The sequence below is a fragment of the Bufo bufo genome, chromosome 8, assembly GCF_905171765.1.
Source record: "Bufo bufo chromosome 8, aBufBuf1.1, whole genome shotgun sequence".
NCBI lineage: Eukaryota > Metazoa > Chordata > Amphibia > Anura > Bufonidae > Bufo > Bufo bufo.
The window spans coordinates 50,493,800-50,506,564 of record NC_053396.1 but is presented as its reverse complement, the minus strand read 5'-3'; the positions used below and the strand labels follow the sequence as shown (position 1 = coordinate 50,506,564).

The window sequence follows — 12,765 nt, the reverse complement described above, 5'->3', positions numbered from 1 at the left end:
ATGCCGTCTCAGTGATTTTGTAGACTTCAGTTTCTGCTCAGATGCTCATTCAAGCAGGCAGGTCAGATGTCACTGCGGCTGATGATTTTTGAAATTTTTTGGATTTTTTTCAAATTTCGATTACCAATCCCGTTGTTCCTGGTTGACTTGAAGCGCTTCAGTACATCTTTAGTCTCATGGAATTGTCCTACCAGACGCGTTTCGGAGTTAACTTGACTCCTTCCTCAGTGGTCCATATAAGTCTATATAGCATATTGTTTAATAATTTTATAGGTATTCTCTGTATAATTTTTTGTTGTATCAATTTGGTACTATATTTCATATAAATAAAATATATTATTGTGTATCATACTCTCCTGTGTGACCTCAAGTGTAGGTGTGCCCTACTACACTTTCTATTCCTTGAAGACTGGGTGTAATCTTCCTGCAGGTGCACCCACTCTATTTTTTGCCTAGGAGGTGAGCCTTCTCTAAGCATTTTCTCATGGCAATACATGACATATACGCCCATAAACTACCAAATTCAATATATCAATAAACTATAATAATAAATAATACCGACTCGAGAGTGAAGGTAAAATTGGCCATGGCCTGTTTTATTAAACCAAACTTCAATCACAACTTTAATAATAAACCAATTATGAGCCAAGTCATAAACTCTGACTCAATTAAAATAGACCATACATCAGAGTCCATCCCATTACGGGATGACTGTCCTTGAACCACCCTACACAACTCCATGGCCAACCATAAACAATTGGGGAGGGTGGGAGGGGGCACCACAAGATCCTTCTCCACGGGCAGGTAAAAGGCAAACCGGCCCGCGGAGCTTGGACACTTATAGCCCTCTCACGAATCCCTCCACCAATAAAACCCTTGTTACCAGGGTCCAGGTAACCCTACCCGGAACCCTGGGACACAATAGGTCATCTGAGTTGACCAATTGCTGAAAATCACTGGGAAGAATCCAACTTCTGCCCAGTGATCCACACCAAGCCCAGGCTACATATAGCCTTAACCAGTGATGGACAAACATCAGCCGGGACGGTTCACTTTAAAGGCAGGCAAACCTGGAATACCTTCAGGTCATATTTGCAGCCACCAAATACTTACTAGAAGTGCACAAATAGTCCCACAACTTGGACAGAGACATACCAGATGTATTATTCGAATTTGCGATCTCCATTCATTATTTTTTTCAATGCGAAATATCGGCAATGTAATTTTCGCCTATGAGCAAAACATGCGCGGCCTACTACAGCAACTTGGTTTCCACAAGACCGAAGTTCGATGCGATCAGAAAAGACAATTTTCGTGACGCTGAGGAAGAAAAAGAAGTAATTTGACATCAAAGCAGTGTATTTGATCACATTTCACATGCATGGTGCAACAATCGCTGTATATGCAGATCGAGTGTTTAAAAAAAGCGCCATTGTGAAAATCCCTAATGATGCGATTTTTTTTTTTTCCGGTACACACAACTTCACATTTTATAAGGTCTCATGAGATATTAGTGATTGGTGCACTAAATATTGTTGTGAGAACTTGCCACTCCAGTACAGCCCCCAAAAATTACCCAATAGGCATTACCTCACAGCAAAGAACTTTGGATTCTGTGGCTGGAGGTACATTAGGCGGTCACAGGATAAAACTGTAACTGTCGGCCAGTACAGGCCCCAAAAATAATCCAATAGGTGTTCACCTGACAGCAAAGAACTTTGGATTCTGTGGCTGGAGGTACATTAGGCGTTGACAGAATAAAAATTTAACTGTCGGCCAGTACAGGCCCCAAAAATAAGCCAATAGGCGTTCACCTGACAGCAAAGAACTTTGGATTCTGTGGCTGGAGGTACATTAGGCGGTCACAGGATAAATATGTAACTGTCGGCCAGTACAGGCCCCAAAAATTAGCCAATAGGCATTCACCTGACAGCAAAGAACTTTGGATTCTGTGGCTGGAGGTGCAGTAGGCGTTAACAGGATAAAAATGTAACTGTCGCCCAGTACAGGCCCCAAAAATAAGCCAATAGGCGTTCACCTGACAGAAAATAACTTTGGATTCTTTGGCTGGAGGTACATTTGGCGGTCACAGGATAAAAATGTAACTGTCGGCCAGTACAGGCCCCAAAAATTAGCCAATAGGCATTACCTGGCAGCAAAGAACTTTGGATTCTGTGGCTGGAGGTACATTAGGCGGTCACAGGATAAAAATGTAGCTGTCGGCCAGTACAGGCCCCAAAAATTAGCCAATAGGCATTCACCTGACAGCAAAGAACTTTGGATTCTGTGGCTGGAGGTACATTAGGCATTCACAGGATAAATATATAACTGTAGGCCAGTACAGGCCCCAAAAATTAGGCATTCAACGGAAATAAAAGGCCTTTAATGCCGCTGTATTTACCTAAGACAGGGACCATGATTTGTTCTGGGTGGTGATGGATATTTGTGGGCTGTCATGAGGAATTTCAATCAAACATGGTCGACTCGTCACATGTGTTGAATTCCTCCAAGATCCATGCCTCATTTATTTTTAGAAATGTGCGGTAATCCACACTGTTGTGAGCTAGGCGAGTGCGCTTATTGGTCACGATCCCCCCTGCTGCGTTGAACGTCCTTTCGGACAGGACACTGAACGAGGGGCAAGCCAACAGTTCCATGGCAAATTGTTCCAGCTCTGGCCACAGGTCAAGCCTGCATACCCAGTAGTCCAGGGGTTTATCGCTCCTCAGGGCGTCCACATCGGCCCGATGTAGTCGGAAACCTGTCGGTCTAGGCGTTCCCTGAGGAGGACGGCTGTCGATGGGTTGGCTGCAAGAATGATCTCATATCCTATTAGCTAGCGATTGATGTCCCTAACAGTCTGTCCCTCCTCCACACAGCAACCTCTCCCTACACTGGCAAAAGACTGAATGTAAAATGGCGCCCAGATCAGGTTTATTTATAAGGTAGGGGGTATCTTCATGTGCTGAAACGTCTCAATTGGCTGTCCTGTACCACCTGATGGATGTGTCATGGGTCAAAGTTCTTTACAATGTAAAAGAATATGGTGGTCGTGAATATCGCCATATGTTCGCATGTTTGGCGAATCGCGAACGCGCAAAGTTCGCCGCAAAACTACTGCCGGGCGAACCGCAAGGCCATCTCTAGCCTTAACATCACTGGGCAGAAAACCTAATCCTACCCAGTGATAACCTTATCAATTCATAGGCAATGCCAGTATTGCCATTAGTCTCCCTCCTCAATGTCCGGGGTCCTTCCACGGCAATACATGACATATATACGCCCATAAATTACCAAATTCAACATTTATCAATAAACTATAATAATAAATAATACCGACTCAAGAGTGGAGGTAAAATTGGCCATGGCCCGTTTTATTAAACCAAACTTTAATCACAACTTTAATAATAAACCAATTATGAGCCTAGTCATAAACCCTGACTCAATTAAAATAGACCATACATCAGAGTCCATCCCATTATGGGATGACTATCCTTGAACCGCCCATCAGGCCCAAATCGCCTTCAACAAGGCGGTAATGGGCCCCCCCCCCACACCAACAGCTATTTCCACCATAGCCTGTAGGTTAATGTTAAAGGACTCACAACCAATATCCAATAAAGGAATCCCATCTTTAAAAAACAGGCCCGCCTCTCCACTCTCCAAGTCTACGTGCCTGAAAGCAAAACCCCACAGTAATGGCATAAAACAAGACATAGTGCGATTGATTAAATTCCGGACTTTATCCTTAAACTTTAGATCAGGATAAATTCTTCAACACCACCTGGTACCACAATAAAGAAAAAGAGTGCTAAACACACCGGTATGAGAAAATACAAATCAATTTTATTCAATATCCATAAAAGACATACATGATACATATTATAAGACAATAAATGAGCAGGGACAACCACAATCCTGCATCACACTGCTACCTGCCCCATCCATTGGACGGACGTAAATGGATCTCCATATATGTGATATATAAATAATCAATTATCCCAAAGGATATAATACCAGGAGCATGGAGAATCTATAGCAAAGGTGCGCTTGCCTCAATACACCGGTGTGCATGAATACCAAAATAGCAGACACAAGATCCGAAAATACAAGGTAAAGCAGGTGTATAGGGCTACATACCAACAGAGCAGGGACAGGTATCAGGGCAATGGCGCTCCTCAACGCGCGTTTCGCGTATAGTTTGCTTCCTCAGGAGGAGTTGGAAATGATTTCTGAAAATATTAGCCTCGTGTAGGGAAAATGGCGGCAAAGGCCTGTCATTGTCTTCTTCATCTAAAAAATCAAATCCATTGTGTCTCCGCATCTGATGTCATTACCTCCTAAATTAATAATTAGAATGTCCGGATTAGGGAAAACATCATGTAAATGTAGAATAAAATCTATCAAACCTGACCAGCGAACCTCGGACTCTAGCCCAGTAAATCCTGATGGCCTCCGACGATAGAGACTGGTTCACTCCATAGCAGCCCTCCTGTTAGCCCAATAGATACAGTTGCAAGAAAAAGTATGTGAACACTTTGGAATGATATGGATTTCTGCACAAATTGGTCATAAAATGTGATCTGATCTTCATCTAAGTAACAACAATAGACTATCACAGTCTGCTTAAACTAATAACACACAAAGAATTACATTTTACCATGTTTTTATTGAACACACCATGTAAACATTCACAGTGCAGGTGGAAAAAGTATGTGAACCCTTGGATTTAATGACTGGTTGAACCTCATTTGGCAGCAATAACTTCAACCAAACGTTTCCTGTAGTTGCAGATCAGACGTGCACAACGGTCAGGAATAATTCTTGACCATTCCTCTTTACAGAACTGTTTCGGGTCAGCAATATTCTTGGGATGTCTGGTGTGAATCGCTTTCTTGAGGTCATGCCACAGCATCTCAATCGGGTTGAGGTCAGGACTCTGACTGGGCCACTCCAGAAGGCATATTTTCTTCTGTTTAAGCCATTCTGTTGTTGATTTACTTCTATGCTTTGGGTCGTTGTCCTGTTGCAACACCCATCTTCTGTTGAGCTTCAGCTGGTGGACAGATGGCCTTAAGTTCTCCTGCAAAATGTATTGATAAACTTGTGAATTCATTTTTCCTTCGATGATAGCAATCCATCCAGGCCCTGACGCAGCAAAGCAGCCCCAAACCATGATGCCCTCACCACCATACTTTACTGTTGGGATGAGGTTTTGATGTTGGTGTGCTGTGCCTCTTTTTCTCCACACATAGTGTTGTGTGTTTCTTCCAAACAACTCAAGTTTGGTTTCATCTGTCCACAGAATATTTTGCGAGTACTGCTGTGAAACATCCAGGTGCTCTTGTGCAAACTGTAAACGTGCAGCAATGTTTTTTTTGGACAGCAGTGGCTTCTTCTGTGGTATCCTCCCATGAAATACATTCTTGTTTAGTGTTTTACTTATCGTAGATTCGCTAACAGGGATGTTAGCATATGCCAGAGACTTTTGTAAGTCTTTAGCTGACACCTCATTGAGCAGTCTGCGCTGTGCTATTGCAGTCATCTTTACAGGACGGCCACTGCTAGGGAGAGTAGCAGCAGTGCTGAACTTTCTCCATTTATAGACAATTTGTCTTACCGTGGACTGATGAACAGCAAGGCTTTTGGAGATACTTTTATAACCCTTTCCAGCTTTAATAACAATTCTTAATCGTAGGTCTTCTGAGAGCTCTTTTGTGCGAGGCATCATTCACATCAGGCAATGCTTCTTGTGAAAATCAAACCCAGAACTGGTGTGTGTTTTTTATAGGGCAGGGCAGCTGTAACCAACACCTCCAATGTCATCTTATTGATTGGACTCCTCACTCCAATTAGCTCTTGGAGATGTCATTAGTCTAGGGGTTCACATACTTTTTCCACCTGCACTGTGAATGTTTACATGGTGTGTTAAAAAAAAAACATAGTAACATTTAATTCTTTGTGTGTTATTAGTTTAAGCAGACTGTGATTGTCTATTGTTGTGACTTAGATGAAGATCAGATCACATGTTACATCTTAAAATGATAGCCTCTTCCTGCTTGATCAGTTTTTGAGCTTTCAATGAAAATAAACACAAAAGAACTTTGAACAGAAACATGATGCAAAGCTAAACCTGTTTTACCCAAACGAGAACGTGGTAATAATTCACTAATCCGCAAAGCCCCCAAAAAATAGAATAAACACTGTACAAACAAAGATGCTTCAAACTGCGACAAACAAACCAAACTTGTAACCCCGCACAACTTCACCAGCAAATCCGGAGAAATAGGACATCTATCATCAGGTAAGTATCCCATAGATTTGAAGCCCATCAACAACTGTTTAATCAGAAAAAATTCAGACAAGGACCTAGACCCAAACAACTTAAGGAAGAACGACACGCCAGCCACCACTCTACAAACTGAACTATGCGCCAACTTCTCCTCAAACAACCGTTAGCAAAACGCCAAGGCCAACGATTCATTCGCTGATAAAGGTGATACGGATAAACCAGCCGCAAAACAAGCCCAGCGCAACTATGCTGACAGATACCCTCTCCATGTTGTAGCTGCTACTGAACGGCTTACTAAATCCAAGGCTATGACCATAGCAGCCCCCACAAATGATCTGGACAAGGAATCCTGCAAGCATCGGCTGACGGAACCAAACTGCGAAAACGATCCATCTGAAAACGAGACAAGGCATCAGCAATATCATTATTAACTCCTGGAACATATACCGCCTTAATCCAAACATTCAATTGTAAACAAAGCAAAACTAAGTGCCTTAAAAGCTTGACAACCACCGGACTCTTAGAAGATAGACAATTGACCGCAAATATAACTCCCTTATTGTCAGTATGCAGACAAATATGTTTATTTCTAAAGAACTGACCCCAAAGCACTAACGCTACTACCACAGGAAAAAGTTCTAACAAAACCAAATTAGACAACACCGAATTAGAAACCCATGACTCGTGCCATGCCGCAGCACACCAATCACCATCCCAGAAAGCACCAAACCAGCACTACCCGTTGCATCTGTGATCAGATTCAACTGCGCAGCATCCACAAAATCTTCCTGCAACAAAGACCTACAATTAAACTTTTGCAAAAAACTCAACCAAATTAACAAATTATCCTTCAACTCCCTATTCAAAGATATATTTAAGCAATGATTCCGTAAACCAGCTATCCTCAATGATAATTGTCTACAAAAAATTTGACCCATAGGCATAAATCTACAAAACGCTAACAAACCTAACAACGATTGAAGTTCTTTCACTGTAACATTATGACGAGACAAAAAACCTTTGATCAACCAAGCCGCCTTCAAAATCTTTTCTACTGGTAACCTGAACTCCCCAACAGTATAATCAATGACTATACCTAAATATTCAATACAATTTGAAGGCAAAACAGTTTTTTCAGAAGCAAGAGGCACCCCAAATTCTGTACATACTGATAAAAATAATGACAACACTTCAGAACAAACCTGGGAGTCTGCCGGTCCAACAAATAAAAATTTGTCTAAATAATGCACTATCCCACCTCATAGCACACATAGAAACAACCCATACAAGAAAAGTGGAAAAGGCTTCAAAATAAAAACAAGAAATAGAACATCCCCTAGGAAGGCATCCGTCAAAATAAAAGAAACCTTGAAAATGAAAACCCAAAGAGTTTAAAGCTGCCGGATTGGATTGGAAGGAGTCAAAATGCCGACTTAATATCAGCCTTCGCCATTAAGGCCCCCCTCCCAAACGACTTAACTACAGACACAACTGTATCAAAAGTAGCATAACAAACTTTAGATAAAGAGGAATCAATTTCATCATTTAAAGAAGATCCAAAAGGATAAGATAAATGGCGAATTAGCCTAAAAGAACCCAGCTCCTTCTTAGGCACAACCCCAAGAGGAGACAAACAGAAATCCTCAGCTATCTGCCGATTTGAGAACCTGCTTAACCAAGGAAGCATTTTCACTAACCTTACTGGTGTCCGTCCATGTTTTTGAAAAGAAATTTAGCTTTTTTTAAGGCATCTGGACATTGGGTGACTCGCTCCACAAAATCCACACTCATGCTTGTACTTACAACTGTCATGCTATTTGCACTGCGACTCATAAGCAAAGCAGAGTCCACGCTTCATGAATAGTGTTGAGCACGAATATTCGAGTAGCAAATATTTATTGCGAATATCGCCAATTTGAGAATTCGCGAATATTTTGAATATAGTGCTACATATTCGTTATATCGAATATTCAGCATTTTTTTTCATCTGAACACATGATTCCTCTCTGCTTCTTGCTTGTGGGCCAATGAGAAGGAAGCAATGTCAAGTTCACAACAATACTAAGTGCACCAATCAGTAATCTGTAACCTGCTAAAACGTGAAGTTGCTCGTAGTGCGAAAAAATATTCTAATCACTGCCGATTAGCGCAATCGTGAATATATTGGCGCACTTGACTCTATCTGCATATAAAGCTATTGTAATGTTCTGTCGTGCCAACCATTTTCTCCAGTCTCAGGAGAAACTCATGAAACTTCTAGCAGCTTTTACATTACTGATTTTTCGCATTCAATAAAATGATCTTGAATTCTCGAAATTCGCGAATATATGACAAATTTTCTAAAATATTCGTGAAATATTGTGAATTCGTGAGTGAGCAGTAAGTTCCCTCAATAAGATGTCCATCTCATGTACGATCGGGGAAAAGTCCTCACAGACGATGCAGACGCCACAGGATCCATCTCCACGGGCATCCGTCGACGTATGCTATCCGTCTCTAACCCTACCCGGAACCCTGGGACACAATAGGTCATCTGAGTTGACCAATTGCTGAAAATCACTGGGCAGATTCCAACTTCTGCCCAGTGATGCACACCAAGCGCGGAAAAATTTCCCTCCAAAACTACCAGGCTACATATAGCCTTAACATCACAGGGCAGAATACCTAATCCTACCCAGTGTTAACCTTATCAATTCTTAGGCAATTCCAGTATTGCCATGTGCCCCCCTCCTCAATGTCCTTCCAATCATCAGACACCTTATTACTAAAGCGCATGATTTACTTTCCAGTATTACAGCACTGAGGCACAGTAAAGAGCTACACTCCATGCACTTACCTGTTATATATGTCTTAGATGGATTGCTCTCTACCTGTACTACATGTACTGTACTCTACTGATCTCTTATCTGTACTACATGTGCTATACTACCTTCTACCTGTATTTCATATACTGTAATGCTTTATGCCTGTACCACATGTACTTTGCTGTTCTTTACCTGTACTATATGTACCGTACTGATCTCTACCTGTACTACAGCTCATGATATGTACTTCTATCTATCTGTACTTCGTGTACTGAACTGCTCTCTATAATGTGTAATCAAAGAGCATCTCCTGTCTATCTATTAATTTTTTCATATTTATACATGTTTTGTTTTTCAGACAATTTTCCGAGAAGTGCTCCATGAATAATTACTTTGGGATTGGCTTGGATGCCAAAATTTCTCTAGAGTTTAATAACAAGAGAGACGAGCATCCCAAAAAATGCAGGTACCAGCCACTTTCTTTCTTTTCAATCAGAGTACATACTTGCACATGCTTTCATGATAGTGACTCAGAGAGCTGTCACATTACTTCATTATTAAATCTATAGCAAAATCTGCATGGTAAAACATACTACTTTTGCCAAAATTTGGCCAAATGCAGTTGCCGTTCATGACATTACTTATTGTGGAACTGTAGGCATTCCATGTGCCACTGTTGTATAGTGCTCCACATGGCACTCTTTTATGGATCTGTAGGTTGCCTGTGCAGGGGCGGATTAAGTGCATGATGGGCCCGGGGCTGTCTACCCAACTCGGGCCCCTCCCTCAATTTAAGTTTAGTTTTTTTTTCTATATGAAGAGGCTGTGGTGTTTCATGAGCGTCACAGTCTCTTCCTAGGCCATATGACATCACATTTATCGTTCACAAGGCCTAGGTGCAACTCAGTTCCATCCGAGTGATTGAGTCTGAGCTGCAGTACCAAGCACAGTACTATCAAATGGACAGCGCTGTGCTTGGTAACGAGCAAAGAGGCTGCGGTGCTCATTGGAACATCGAGGTCTCCTCAAACAGCTGATCGGCTGGGGTGCCAGGAGTCGGACCACCACCAATCTCATATTGATTAGCTATCCTGAGGATAGGCCATCAGTATATAAATCCTAGAGAACCCTTTTACCTTATGTTATCTGTAGTGTTACATAGGAATGCAAAAATACCCAGGAGCCATTGGCTCCTAAACTAAAAAAATTAGGAGACAAATAAAAATTTTAGTTGCCAAATTTTAAATACATAAGTTATAATAAAAAAAGACTTGGAGGAGAAGATGGTCACAGTAGTGAGCCAGCACTACATATAGGAGAATACTGCACCACATACCTCTTACTTCCAGTGACATCTCCTGTCATGTAGACCTTCTCCTCTTTCCTCTTCTCCTCCGTTTGACCCAGAACGCCATGACTAATTCTTTCAGCCACATCTCATTTCTACAGAGTTTATTACACAGACATGTTAGATTTATTATAATTGGGGTCATTTATCAAACTGGTGTAAAGTACAACTGGCTTAGTTGCCAATAGCAGCCAATCAGATTACACCTTTCATTTTCCAAAGTAACTGTCAACAATGAAAGGTGGAATCTGGTTGCTATGGGCAACTAAGCCAGTTCTACTTTACACCAGTTTGATAAATGACCCCCAAATGTCACTATGTTGTCTTCGGCAATTATAATGTCCCCTACAGTACCCCCAGTAATAATAACATCCTATATTGTGCTGCTGTATAGTGTCCCTAAAAAATAATGTCCCCTAATATGTCCATGTAATAGAAATGCCCCCACAGTTCCTCCCCAATAGTAGCATCCCCCACACTACCCCCATATAGTAGTTTGCCCCACACACTAATTTTCCCCACACTGCCCCCACAGTAGTAATTTCCCCCACACTGCCCCCACAGTATTAATTTTCCCCACACTGCCCCCACAGTAGTAATTTCCCCCACACTGCCCCCACAGTAGTAATTTTTCCCACACTGCCCCCACAGTAGTAATTTTTCCCACACTGCCCCCACAGTATTAATTTCCCCCAAACTACCCCTCAGTATTAATTTACCCCCAGACTGCCCCCACAGTATTAATTTACCCCCAGACTGCCCCCACAGTATTAATTCCCCCCACAGTATTAATTTTCCCCACACTGCCCCCACAGTATTAATTTTCCCCACACTGCCCCCACAGTATTAATTTTCTGCCACACTGCCCCCACAGTAGTAATTTTCCCCACACTGCCCCCACAGTAGTAATTTTTCCCACACTGCCCCCACAGTAGTAATTTTTCCCACACTGCCCCCACAGTATTAATTTCCCACCACACTGCCCCACAGTAGTAATTTTCCTCCACACTGTCCCACGGTAGTAATTTTCCCCAACACTGCCCCCACAGTAGTAATTTCCCCCACACTGCTCCCACAGTATTAATTTCCCCCACACTGCCCCCACAGTATTAATTTCCCCCCACACTGCCCCCACAGTAGTAATTTCCCCCAAGACTGCCCCCACAGTATTAATTTTCCGCCACAGTAGTAATTTTCCCCACACTGCCCCCACAGTAGTAATTTCCTCCACACTGCCCCCACAGTATTAATTTCCCCCACACTATTAATTTCCCCCCACACTGCCCCCACAGTAGTAATTTCCCCCTAGACTGCCCCTACAGTATTAATTTCCTCCACACTGCACCCACAGTATTAATTTTCTCCCACAATGCCCCCACAGTAGTAATTTTTCCCCACTCTGCCCCCACAGTAGTATTCTTCCCCAACACTGCCCCCAAAGTAGTAATTTTCCCCCACACCCCCCCCCCCCATGTAGTAGTTTGCTCCCCATGTAGTAATTTTACCCCCACTGTCCCTTCACTAATATAGGCAGTGCCCCTTGTCTTATGAGGGGATTTTATATGGAACAGCTTTTCACCATATTTTTTTATGGCCATTTAGATATTTATACAATGCACTAATTAGGATGTAAGCAGCCAGTTTTAAGAAGGTTGATTAAGGCACCACCTTTTACAAGCAAATACATATCCTTTAGGCCTCATGCACACGACCGTTGTGTGCATCCGCGGCCGTTGTTCCGTTTTCCGTTTTTTTTCGCGGACCCATTGACTTTCAATGGGTCTGTGGAAAAATCGGAAAATACACCGTTTGGCTTCCGCGTCCGTGATCCGTTTTTCCAGTCCGTGAAAAAAATATGACCTGTCCTATTTTTTTCACTGACAACGGTTCACGGACCCATTCAAGTCAATGGGTCCGTGAAAAATCACGGATGCACACAAGATAGTCATCCGCGTCCGTGATCCGTGTCCGTGATCCGTGTCCGTTTTTCCTATCATTTTCAATGCAAACTTGACTTAGTTTTTTTTTTTCTCTTTTCATGTCCGTGGATCCTCCAAAAATCAAGGAAGACCCACGGAAGAAAAAACGGTCACAGATCACGGAACAACGGAAATACCTTTTGCGGACCGCCAAAAAAAACGGTCGTGTGCATGAGGCCTTAGGCCTCATGCACACGACCGTTGTGTACATCCGCGTCCGTTCCGCCATTTTTCAGTTTAGCGGAGGTCCCATTCATTTCTATGGAGCTGTGAAAAAAAACTGATAGTCCTCAGTTTTTTCTCCGCGTCCGTGATCCGTGATTCCAGTCCGTCAAAAAAATA

The 12,765-nt window shown here is 42.4% G+C and overlaps 1 protein-coding gene across 4 annotated transcripts in view; it reads left to right on the top strand.

Annotated features, from left to right (window-relative positions):
- DGKK (diacylglycerol kinase kappa) overlaps positions 1-12,765 on the top strand; it is a 345,826-nt gene that overhangs the window by 244,911 nt on the left and 88,150 nt on the right. For all 4 annotated transcript variants that reach the window (XM_040405534.1, XM_040405535.1, XM_040405533.1 and 1 more), the window contains one exon: positions 9,455-9,562. In XM_040405534.1, coding sequence (XP_040261468.1) covers positions 9,455-9,562 — 108 coding nt within the window. The remainder of the gene's footprint in view (positions 1-9,454; positions 9,563-12,765) is intronic.